The 13,322-nt window shown below is 42.7% G+C and overlaps 1 protein-coding gene across 1 annotated transcript in view; it reads right to left on the reverse strand.

Annotated features, from left to right (window-relative positions):
* LOC309381001 (putative acyl-CoA dehydrogenase 6) overlaps nt 1–13,322 on the reverse strand; it is a 48,646-nt gene that overhangs the window by 10,886 nt on the left and 24,438 nt on the right. The window contains exons 3-5 of the mRNA XM_081931262.1: nt 10,369–10,498; nt 2,633–2,739; nt 1,541–1,708 (exon numbers count right to left, since the gene is read on the reverse strand). Coding sequence (XP_081787388.1) covers nt 1,541–1,708; nt 2,633–2,739; nt 10,369–10,498 — 405 coding nt within the window. The remainder of the gene's footprint in view (nt 1–1,540; nt 1,709–2,632; nt 2,740–10,368; nt 10,499–13,322) is intronic.

The raw sequence follows: 13,322 nt of genomic DNA on the forward strand, positions 1-13,322 counted from the left end.
CCTACTATGGTCTGTTCACATCGAAATCGGCCACAACTATCTACTCATCCTTAAGTTGACCTGGAGGCCTTCATCAGTTGTCCACAAAGTCTCTGAGATCCCCTTCGCTGCCTCACTGAATCATGAGATGCTGAGAGTGGTTGCCTCTTTCTCCCATGAAAAGTACGCAGAGCTGAAGAAGGAAGTTTCAGGTCTGTGTGCTTTTCAATTGTCATTGCCAATCTCAAATCTATATACAGTGGTACCTAGGGTTAAGAACTTAATTCGTTCTGGAGGTCCGTTCTTAACCTGAAACCGTTCTTAACCTGAGGTACCACTTTAGCTAATGGGGCCTCCCGCTCCTGCCGCCGCACGATTTCTGTTCTCATCCTGAAGCTAAGTTCTTAACCCAAGGTACTATTTCTGGGTTAGCGGAGTCTGTAACCTGAAGCGTATGTAACTTGAAGCGTCTGTAAGCTGAGGTACCACTGTATATGTCTTTGGACATATTAAACTGACCCCAGCTTCAACCATATTTTGTAAAGAAAGATGGTGATGGCTCTGGGTTTTCATTGGTTTGGACCCCGAATTGCTCCTTTGTTGACTGTAAAGTACCTGGGGGAAGCAATTTCTACAAACAGACTTTTCACCTGAAGCCCCGACCACCACCATATCCCACATCACTCCCAAGCCGCCTCCAGCTCCCAGGAGCAGATTTGTAGGAAGGGAGGTGAGGGGGTTGCAGAAAGGGAAAAGGTAAGGCAGTAAATCCTATTACATGAACTGTTTTAAGTTCATGGGTGGAAAGTTGGGATTCTGGCCATCAGGTTTCCAGGTCACCTAATGAAGTTAAGCAACAAAAACAGTTTATACAGCAAAGAAATATATCTATCTATCTATCTCCTGGCTGTAGCTTTGGTGACCGTTCTCCAAGACATACAATATTGATAGCAGTATTGTTCAGTGTGTTTGGATGTTTCAAGCCGTGTTTTTACAAGCATTGTTTTTTTAAAAAAAAGAAAATAAAAATCTGTGGGTTCCTTATCTATTCCTACAATAGGTTACAAATTACCACATCAAACACATATCTAAGAGAAAGATGGTTTTACATTTCCGCTGCTTGGGGTGAGGGAAGGGGTAGAGACTATGCATAAAATATTTACTTTCCTTTCGTTCCCATTTCTCATTTTCCACCCACCCCCCCTGCGACTTTCAAACTATGACATATCATTTAGCCTCTCTCAAATGTGATTGATTACTTTAAGAGAGTATCTCATTTCCAGGCAACACTGTTTTCATTTGAGGGTGGAAGGACAGGTTAGGGAGGTCAGAACAGAAGATGTTCCAGCCCTCCAATTTTTGGTACTACTGCCATTTCCCCATATAATTTATTACATTTGCATCCTGCCTTTGTTGCATCATGGAACTGAAGGCAGCAGACTTGCAGTTCCCAGGCGGTCACCCATCCAGGCACAGGCCAGACCCGGACCTGATTAGCTTAAGCAACGTTGGTGGCTTCATGCGCCTTCACAGACACTCACAAAGACACCAGTTTTATTACCAGGTAGCTTCATCGGCAGACACAGAAGAGATTTGTTTCTGTGAGGTGGTCCGTCACTAGTGTTTGCCAGCAAACACATCCAATCAGCCTGACAACCAGATGTAATCCACATTTTGCCACCATTTATAACATAGTCATCTCCTTTTCTTACAGCCTTCGTCTTGATGCCTATTCAAAAGTAAAGAAGTTGTTAGGTGTACCTGTTCCAGAAATAAGGGGTCTAAAAAATCTTTTCAGGCTGTACAGGGCTTTGTGTAACAGCACCAGCATACTGGAACTTAGCCTAGTAGCTAACTGGCAACCAGCGCAATTCTTTCAGCAGTGGTGTAACACGATGGTTATAGTCTGCCCTAGTGAGCGGAGTTGAGCCACTGCATTCTGCACTAACTACAGCTTCTGAACCAACCTCAGAGGGAGCCCCACATGTTGCCATTTGCATTGCGATATCATGCGAAACACTAGGCCCTTTCCCCCCCAAGAGCCCATTCTGCAAAGCTTTTTCGTAACAGCAGGCAATGTCCCAAATGCTGTAAGATTATGATCCACAACCCTGATGAGGAACCCTTGTCGCCACCAGCTCAGGAAGCCCACTCGCAGAGAATCCTTTCCATACCCAAGGTCCCAGTTTTGTGTAATTTCAATAGCCCTCTGCAAGCTAGTAAGTCGCAGCTCTGGCAAGAGTGATCTGCTCTCCCCACTGCAGCCGCGAGACATGGAGGAAGAGGGAGGGGAAAGCAGTGGTCCCTCCCACTTTAAGTATGGCTCCACCTATCAGTGGCATGCAGCCCTTGACAGACTGCCTTGGAGAGAATGTGACAGAAAAGGTTACTCGTCCATGCCCTATTATAGCATAGCAACTAGCAGCTTAATCTCCTGCACATTTGTGAAACTGAGAATGTAAACACAGTTTACTGTGTGATCTTGGGCCAATCACCATCTCGCAAAATTAAAGTTTCTGTGTTGTCTGTGCGGGGCAGAGGGATTGTGCGTGTGTCACCCTGAGGAACTTGGAGGACAAGATCCAAAAACATCATGAAATGAACACCAGCTTACACGTCTTATAAAAATCCTAAGCATCGTCTATTTACTTACTTGCAACATCTGAGCCTGCACCAGGTTCACTGACTCCTAAGCAAGCCACAACATCTCCAGCTATACTTGGGGCAAGGAATTCTCTCTTCAGCTCTTCAGATCCAAATCTGCAATGTGAAATATTCAGAACATTGTTTGCTACACTTCTGAAGATTTCTGAATGCAAGTGGCATTACAATAGTCCTTCCCCCCCTCCCATTTTTTTTTCTTTGAACAGGAGAGCAATACTTTCATTTATGTCTTTTCAAAATACATATTCAAAAGAGACAGAAGCCATGAAAATAACTTGTATGTCTGCAGAAGGGGAGAAACAAAAAGAAACCACAGAAAAATAAGATTTACAATGTGGCTATCAAGCAATAAGGCAAGGGCACTAAGAGGCAGCTTCTTCTAAGGAATGAGAACCAATCCAAATGGACTGGTGGCTTGCTGGGGCAAGTGACAAGTGCTCTGTGTTTTTGCAATACCCTCCCTTTGCAGTCCTTGGCAAGCAGCCAAACACACAAAACTCCAAACATATAGGGACATAGGAAGCTGCCTTATACAGAAGCACCTGCTCACACAAAGGGGTTTCTTTGCCAATGACCATACTCAATGCTTCTACGTTCATGTATTAATTTACAAGGCCCTTAACAATTTGAGTCCAGGATACCTCAACAGCCAGCTAATCCCATATATCCCTGCCTAATCACTGAGTTCTTTGGGGGAGTCACTGTTAAGAGGCCTCTCCCCTGGCGCTTGGATGCACAGTTTGAACACAACAGGAGCTGTGTGTTGTGGGCTCAATTTTACACAATGCCCTTCCAGTTGGGGGACAAGAGGCTTCCCTCCTTCCTGAACCTCTGGTGTCTACTGAGGACTTCTTTTTTTGCAAGCAAGCATTTTAACTAAAGTTTGATCTTACAGATTTAACTGATTTTTCTGTATTGTGTTTTTGTAAACCGCTTGGAGAGTTATTATAAATTGCTCAGACAAATAAAGATAATTGCATAAATGTGCAGACTTCGACACAGCCCTGCTCCTGCCCTACATTCAAGCAATCCATGAGCGGAACTGATGTTTCAACTCTGGAACAAAATGTGAATGCAATTCTGTTGAATGGAGTTACAAAGAAGAGATTTATAAGGGCATCCGAACACTATTACATTTACCACACTCACTTCTTCCACGCAGATGCCTGTGTATCCCAGGAAAATGCTTCCCAAGTTCCCCTTAAAGAGCAATCAATATGCTTTCTGGCAGATGGGAGTCTTGCTGCACTGAACAAAAACATGTCTTAAATGCCTGCACTTCATTCTGATTTAACTGGAGGGGGGGCATTTGTTCCCTTCTCTTAATATGAAGGAGGGAGGCAGGGAGACGAGATGGTACTCTTTCTTCTTTTGCATCCCACAGGGGAGGAAAAGGAGCCGTGCGGAGCGTCGTGCAACTGAATTAATTAAATCTAGAGTGAGGAAAGTTTCTAATTAGGACTGACACTTTATGACATACCATCAGTGGGGGGAGAATTGTAGCTTCAAGTAGGAACAGCTGCAGGTGGGTTCTTTCACATTCCACATTTCATTAAACCACCCTACGCTCGCGTCTTTCTAAGCGCCACGTCAAATGACCCACTTCAAAGGAGATGGCAGGTCTTCCAGGACGAGTGCGGCACTTGGCACACACGAGTGGCGCAAAGGATCTGCACAGAAGGGCATCGAACAGCTGATAACCCAAGACTGAGCAGCAGAAATACTGAAAAGAGTCAATCTTGAGAGTCACATGCTTAGGAAGGGTTGAATATATCCATTTATGTTTCTCTCCGTTTCTTGTTTTTCCATTCTGCTGTTGGCAATTTCAGCAAGATTTGGGAGTGGAGGTTCCAGAGGATAAGTTTGGTTCTCCACATCAGTTTGCAATAATAATAATAATAATAATAATAATAATAATAATAATAATAATAATAATATAAAAAATACAGTCCTCCTGAAAAAGTCTCCTAATAAGACACATTTCTGGAGCCAATTTTTGCTCTATACGTGTTTTTGCTAAGCAAACATCCTCAATGTAACAGATTTTTTGGGTATGTTGTTGTTCACAAATATATGCGTGTTTAGTATATGAATCTTCACACATGTACGTGTTACATAGTTGAAGAAATGCATTGCAATATCCGGAGAAGTGTGAGTTTTGAAGGATGGGAGATGATTTTCTGCAGGGATTGACTGTTTGATCAAGTTCCCTGCAGTAAACTCAGATAAGCAGCTGATTCAGCTGCATCTCCACCTACCCTACCTGCCATCAGGTACTGTATGGGGAAAGTGGCCATGGTTGGGGGAAAACAACCTTGTGGGCCAAGCTGGGACCTGTGACGGGCCAAAGCTGGCTTGTGGACTGCAGACTCTCCACTCCTGCTTTAGAAGTTTTATTCAAAAATTACTTCCTCAAACCTCAGTGTTCCCTTAAGCATGGTGATGCCACCCTTTTGTTGGAGACCTGCTATGGGCTGCACTTCTGTTGCCCCTGGAGTTTGTTATTAGAGGGAAGGCTAAGTGGTCCATTTGAGCTCCTGCAATTCCTTTGGAAAAGAAGTATTAGGGTAAGTGGTTTAGGGTTTATTATGCAGGACTCCCAATATAATCAGAATTTCTCATGTTGCTATTCTGCCAACAGTGCCTGCAATTTCTGCTGCAAAGATTCTTGTATTCCAGGCATGTCCAACAGGTCGATCGCAATCGACCTACCAGTCGATCGCGGGGTGTCTGTGGTCGATCATGGTCAAACTTTTGGTGAAAAAAGCTCAACAACTCTGGTTATTCCTCCCCAAATAAGCTCATCAACTCTGGTCATTCCCCACCCCCCAAAAAACTCAGCAACTAACTGTGGTCAATCCAATAGGTAGATCACTGCCAGTTTATTTACAGTGGGAGTAGATCAGTTGGACGTGCCTGTTGTATTCAGTTCTCAACCAATGTGTCCCTTCCCTGCCTCCTCCCATCTCTTTTAGTGCAGCATATTCTTGCCATTTCCACGAGACATTTGTGTAGCTTGTAAATGGATATGATTAGTATCCCAGAGGCTGTCATTGCCACATGGTGTTGAAAAAACACAGCACACGTAAGCCAAAACACTGGGGGAGGGGGGGGGTGAAGCCATGTGTCGGCTATTTATTGATTTGTTTAAAAACCACAGGGAAGAATTAAATATAATAAAAGCCTATTCTGGGGAATTCTTTCCACAGTCTTATTGCATCAAGCTGCCATTTTTATCCTCAGCAGTACAATAAATGGGCCAGAGTTTGGGAGGAAGCAATCGATATGTGAAATTATGGCAACCCGCACGTTGCCAGGGGGTTTATACCACACATGTTTAAAAGGAAAAAGAAAATGCTATTTGGAAAGATCTCTCTGGGGGAAGCCTTCATATCGAACAAAGAATGTTCACATTTCTAACTTGTCTGGATAAATTCAAGAACGGGGGTGTTAATTCAGAAAGGAGTAGAGGTGGGAAGACAAGCAAAATGCATTTTACACCTGGACTTGACCAATTCCAAATTCAACTTTAACCACATGTTTGGATTTCCACAAAGGACTTTTTGTGGGGCCACCCTTGGGGTTGGTCCTGAGGCTACAGAACATGGAAACTAGGTTGCTTGTGGGGGAAAATTACCACCAGCATATAACGTATTGATTGCAGGATTTTCACTGGCTGCTGATTTGCTACTGGGTCAAGTCCAAGGTGTTGGTACCAGGTGACTTGAGACACTTTGTTGTTTAGTCGTGTCCAACTCTTCATGACCCCATGGACCAGAGCACACTAGGCACTTCTGTCTTCCACTGCCTCCCGCAGTTTGGTCAAACTCATGCTGGTAGCTTCGAGAACACTGTCCAACCATCTTGTCCTCTGTTGTCCCCTTCTCCTTGTGCCCTCCATCTTTCCCAACATCAGGGTCTTTTCCAGGGAGTCTTCTCTTCTCATGAGGTGGCCAAAGTATTGGAGCCTCAGCTTCAGGATCTTTCCTTCCAGTGAGCACTCAGGGCTGATTTCCTTAAGAATGGAGAGGTTTGATCTTCTTGCAGTCCATGGGACTCTCAAGAGTCTCCTCCAGCACCATAATTCAAAAGGATCAATTCTTTGGCGATCAGCCTTCTTTATGGTCCAGCTATCACTTCCATACATCACTACTGGGAAAACCAGTTTTACTATACGGACCTTTGTTGGCAAGGTGATGTCTCTACTTTTTAAGATGCTGTCTAGGTTTGTGATTGCTTTTCTCCCAAGACACTACCTTAAACCCAATGGCAAGTTTCACAAATCTCAGAAACCGGTACTCCAGTAACACAGAGCAGGACTTTCAGTATGACTGCCCCTGTACTGTAGAATAACGTTTCTGTCAAAATATGACAGGCACCCATTATCTCCACTTTCCGGAAGCAGCTGATGACATTTCTCATCCCAACAGGCTTTCCTAGGTGGGTGAATGGGTCTCTGCCACAGGTATCTATCCTGTATTGTTTTAGTTTTGTTTTAAATGTATCAGCTGGTTGTTGTTGTTTTGTAATACCGTTTGCTGTTTTAATTGTAAGGTAAAGGTACCCCTGCCCGTAGGTACCCCTGCCCGTACGGGCCAGTCTTGCCAGACTCTGGGGTTGTGCGCCCATCTCACTCAAGAGGCCAGGGGCCAGCGCTGTCCGAAGACACTTCCGGGTCACGTGGCCAGTGTGACATCGCTGCTCTGGCGAGCCAGAGCTGCACACGGAAACGCCGTTTACCTTCCCGCTAGAAAGCGGTCCCTATTTATCTACTTGCACCCGAGGGTGCTTTCGAACTGCTAGGTTGGCAGGCGCTGGGACCGAGCAACGGGAGCGCACCCCGCCGCGGGGATTCGAACCGCCAACCTTTCGATCGGCAAGCCCTAGGCGCTGAGGCTTTTACCCACAGCGCCACCCGCGTTTTAATTGTACACTGCCTTAAAATGATTGTGTGCAAGGCCAACAGTAATTAATGATAATGAGCCTACATGTGCTTAAATCTAAATCCACAGGCTTCCTTGATAGTTGACAACACAACAGAAGGCAATCTCTGCCCCACCAAGAAAGCAAATTTGGCTCTCCCAGAATCAGAGCGTCTCTGCAAATGTAGTAAACAGGAACCTGATACTTTAGAGCACATTTTCTTTTCTTGTGATTTTGGCATTTATGCCAGAAGACAATTATTAGAGGCCCTACAACACAATAGGCTCAATTCTATGCCACCAATGGTTCAGGACCTGCTCTCAGACAGGAATGATCAAATTACTTTAATAGTGGCCAAATTTTTGAGTGCTGTCCATGTAGAAAGACTGGGCCATTATAAAGAGAATTAGTGGTTCTTAATTGATTGGTGATGTGGTAACGTTGTATTGTATTATTTATGCAAACTGGTTTTCTTTGGAGTTAAAGATCTGACTGGGGCAAACCTTGTTATGTTGAGCTCGTATTTTGCACAATTTGTATCCGGTGTCTGTTTGATAAGTGTGTGGTTTGCTATGCCTAATAAAGGATATTTGATTTGATTTGAAACAGGTTGTCTCAGAGGCTAGGGATGCCATTGATCCGCTTCAGCTGCGGTCACTGATGTAGCCCATGCATTGGTAACCTCAAGTCTGGATTATGACAACATGCTGTATGTCAGGCTACCCTTAAGCTTTGCTCTAGACGATTTGGTCTGTGGTGCTTTCAATGACCACCTTACCCCATATGTCCCAAGTATATTACTGATAACATTTGGGAGAACATTATTAGTGGGTCCTCTGTGGTCCAGAAACATGACTTGTGTCATCAAGGAGACATGCCTTGAGTGCTGTGGGCCCAACTCCATGGAACTCCCTTCCATTAGAAATCAAGCAGGCACCATCTCTGGTAGGTTTCAGATGTCAGGTTAAAGCTGTTCTATTTCAGAAGGATACTGTTTTGCTGGGAAATGTGCACAAAAGGGCAACCAAAATGACCCCGTGGCTGGAGCAACCAACATTTTTGACTTATTAGTTTAGGGGGGAAACGGAGCAATGGTGATGGAGACATGACAGGCATAAAAATTATGAATGGTGTGGACAGAGAGAACTTTTCAACAGCGTCTACATACATAAGTTTCTAAGACAGGTGATAAAAATCCCTTTGAGATTTTCTTTCATGGTATTTTCAACTCTGGTGTCTACATGTTAAATTGTTGATGCTCCTATGATTCTCTCATCCCGAATTACTTCCATCCACCTTCTTGCAAATTAACTGTCCAATCTTGTTCTTGTCTCTATTGAGTTGGGTGGCAATATTACCTGCTGAGAGTTTATTTCCTTTTCTTTTTTTTTTACCTTGAGGCTCATCTCATCGGCAGTAGTAATGGTACTGCAGTGAAAAAAAACATATAACATGGCTTCTATTTCCTGAACTCCCAAACAAGATAACCAGGTGCTTTGATAAACTAGAGCGATTATCGACCTGCCGAAGTGGTGGGTGTTGGTGAGCTGCGATAATATGCAGGCTCAGGTGTACAGAACCATTTCTACTAATGGAATTTTCTATGTTACCTTTCCTTCTAATTTGCAGAGTGGTCTTTGATCTTCACAGCATTTGCCTTCAAAACAACTGCTAAGTAGGTCATATGGCAGTTCCCATATTACAGATGGGAAATTGGGGCAGAGTGTACACCTTGCCCCATACGATGTTCACAGAGGCAGCTGGAGGGGCCATCAGTCAGGCGGTGAGCCGGCTTGACATTGTGAACACATGTGGGGAAACTTGACAGTGAGATGCTGATCTGTTATCCAGGTACTAAGAGTCAACAGCCTCCTTAGATACGGTTACAGCACAAAATGGATAGGGAGGCACTTTCCCACTCCCAAGCTATTCACTGCAGCTAGAGACCAAGTTGGATGTCATGTAATCAAGGTGATGATGAAGTTGATGATAACAATGTTTTGGGGTTAGTGCATCTATTTTATTTTGTGTTGATATACGTGCTTATGAGCATCACACAAACTATCTGGAAAAAACCTCTTGCATATTTACAAACTCAGAAAAAAGATATGGCATTTACATATATGAAATGTATAGAATTATGGGTTTTTTGTTTTTTCTTTCTCTTTTTCTCTCTTCTTACATTCTTTCTTTTTTATTTTCTTGTTTTGTGTTTGTATTAAATGTCGTTGCGTTTTGATATTTTTTAATTCAAATCAATAAAGATTTATTAAAAAGAAAAAGAAAAAATCTCTTGCTACAACCTCATTTTGCCCTTGCACCAAAATAATAGCAGCTTTCTTGAAATTAGTAGCAAACAAATTAAATCAGGACCTTACCATTTATTTCAGACCTTTGCTGAATTGTGGTGAATACATAAAAGTAAACACATACCAGGCGAGTTAATAGTTACCCTATTTATTTATTTGTGGGATTTCCTAGATTGCCTTTTGTTAATTGATCCCAGGGCGATTCACAATAATTGAAACAACCAAATGAAGCATTTTAACAAATCCTCCAACAAGAATATAGCTTTTCATTAAAATCTGTGTGAGCTACTCTTGTTGCTTGGTGGTATTTTATGTCTTTGGGTGAAACATATGTCACATTTAAAATCTTCCATTTTTGCCTTCCTTCATTATGCAGAGCTAGATTGAAAGCTGTAGCTCTCTTTCTGCTTTTTTATAAAACCTCACTGCCCCCTGAAGAACAAACCCTTTAAAGTCAAGAGAAAGAGCCAATGAGTTTTCTTGGGAAATCTACCTTGCAAGGGCAGGTGTCGCCATGTCAGCTTGTACTCCAATCGCCATGGGAACCCCTCCACAGCGAATATTTCCCAGTTCTTCAGCCACTGCCATACTGTATGAGAAGTCCAGGCCAAGGCCGCCATATTCTGTTCATAAGAAAGGAAATTTTCTTCTTTAGAATTATAAAATTGTATTCAATCAAATTTGTTGTTGTTGTTGTTGCTACCACCACTTACTCTATATTATGGAAAATTTGTTGTTCACTATGCATTTGGATACCTCTTAAGCTATCGTAACCTAATTTTGGAAGGATAGTCCCTCACAGAAACGAGTAGGTTTTCATCTATGCTTGGATACAACTGGATATCATTTCAAATCAAAATTGTGAACTGAATTTTTCAAAACTGATCTGATTTTTTGCTTTCTAAGAATTCCCGATCAATGCTGGCAAGGCTACCAGTATCCTATAATGCAGGCTTCTCTGACCTGATATTTTGCATTCCAACGACCTTCAGCCCCAGCCAGCATGAAAAATTGTCATGGACTATAGTCCAAAATATCTGAAGTATGTGAGGAATCAAGTGTTATTGTGTTTGTACATCTTGTAAAGCCAAACTATAGCTTACTGGCGTATAATTACATAAACATGCAGGCTCCTGGGGAGGAGCTCACAGCTCCTCTAAGTGGTGATCTGCTCAAGGGACGCTTGTTTGCACTGCTCGCTTAATACCCAATTGAAAATCATGATTAAGAAGAATGCATACATTGGTAGAAAACGTCTTCTAAATTCTCTTTTTAAAGGTTATTCCTCCCATTTCCATCACCGGGAATAAACCTCCTAATTCATGCTTATTTGTATGAAGTTATATATGCACAGCCTAAAAGGATTTTTAGCAACTGACATTAAGAAAAACTCATAAAGCCCTCATATTTCGAAGCAAATGGCATTTGTTCAATTACGGAAATATGCCACAAATCATGGGCTAAGATTTATCCAAGGTTGTTTTGCTGAAGAGCTGATGGCATGGCTTTAAGTTGATGTTAATGCTTCTCTAAATGGGACTTATTTCATTAGTCTGAGCTGAAAGAAGTCAGGTTCTTGACTCCACTGGGTCAGAGTTTGCTTCTCTGGGACATTTGTTGGAAAAGAAATGAAGTCTCCACCGGGGCAAACTACAGAGTACATACCAGCTCTATTTTCCCACACATGTACGGTGCAGGGGGACCATTACACAGCACTGACCAAGCTCGGACATAAGTATGTTACTTCAAAGCTCAAACTCTAGAAAAGGACCTCGGAAGTTACACCAAATCTGGTGCCTACAGTTGGTAATGATGCAGCCCTCTTGAAAAGAAGGAAACCTGGAGTTGCATCTAAGGAAGTTCTGCTCAGAATTGGCCCATTAAAATTCATCAGCCTAACTTAGCCATGCCCATTAATTTCAATGGGTCTACTCTGAGTATGACTAGCAATGGCTATACCCAATGGGCTCCACAGAGCGTGGTATTAATTGGCTTAGATTCAGATTCAGAAGAAATCCACTCAAGGGGCGCTCCTGCCAATAGAGGTGGAAGGAGTGACTTTTGTCAATTCGCTATTCTTGTACCCTGCAAAAATCTGCTCTGGAGAACTTGGGGACTTATTGTAACGAGGGAAGGGGGCTGCAGGGGGAGGGGAAAAGTTTTAAAGTTAATAAAATGTAAAATTTAGAAGCAACAATTTAAATGCATAATAAGCTGACTTCAAGCTGCTTTTCATATGCAAATGCCAACATTACTCGAAACCTGACAATCATTTCTCAGAGTCCAGAACAATGAGGAAAGGCACTTTTGTGAAAAGATTTGATCTGCCACATTTTACCAGCTATAGAAAAACACTCAAGGGGGCAGAGGAGATTGCTGTCCTCTCACAAATCTGAGCATTAAATATACTGATGTATTGTGATTCAGTGGTTTTCGCTGTTCACAAATGCTTAAACCATAATAAATCTGTTAGTCTTTAAGGTTCTATAAGGCTTTCATTGTTTTTTGCTGGACGAGACATAGCTACCCCACTAGAAACCATAAAAAAACTACGAAAAAACTCTTCTCCCATAATACATGCACACATAGGTTTTATGTGTATGCCTCCTTTCCACAGTTCAAACCATGCTCAAGGCAGCTTGCAACATGAAGAAGATACAGAACTACAGTGGTACCTCAGGTTAAGAACTTAATTCATTCTGGAGGTCCGTTCTTAACCTAAAACTGTTCTTAACCTGAGGTACCACTTTAGCTAATGGGGCCTCCCGTTGCCGCCACACGATTTCTGTTCTCATCCTGAAGCAAAGTTCTTAACCCTAGGTACTATTTCTGGGTTAGCAGAGTCTTTAACCTGAAGCGTCTGTAACCCAAGGTACCACTGTATAACATAACAAAAGTAGTCATAAACAATAAAAAATGCTGTACATAGCCAAACTGAACAATTTCCACATAAATCACAAGATTCAAAACTAAGATACACAGACCAACAGAAACAACAGCAGCACCCCAGTTGGAGATGTCAGAACACAAAATGTGTAAGTGTAATCAGCACTTTGCCTAGTTGGACATCCTAGAAAATGATAATTCCACAAAGGGCATTTGCAGTTTCCCTGCAGTACAGGCTGTTCAGACACAAGCTGGTGTAGCACAGTGGTTGAGAGGGAGCTATACATCTGTAACCTCCTGATTCAAATGTCACCTTGACCATGACCTCACCCGATGGACTTAAGCACATTCTTCTCCCTCAGCTTCAATATCCCTTTCTGCAGTGAGTGGGGATATAATCATACAGACTTGCCTTGAGGGATCATCATCATCTTCATCATCATATTCCAGACCAGAGATAAAGCATAATGAGAAACCTAATCTATTCTGACACTTCCATTATCAGGCTATTTCCAGGACTACTTGGCAAACGTGATCTTAATGCCCACCTGCGTGCTAGCC

This window comes from Podarcis melisellensis (assembly GCF_964234715.1).
Source record: "Podarcis melisellensis genome assembly, chromosome: 12".
In the NCBI taxonomy this organism is placed as follows: domain Eukaryota; kingdom Metazoa; phylum Chordata; class Lepidosauria; order Squamata; family Lacertidae; genus Podarcis; species Podarcis melisellensis.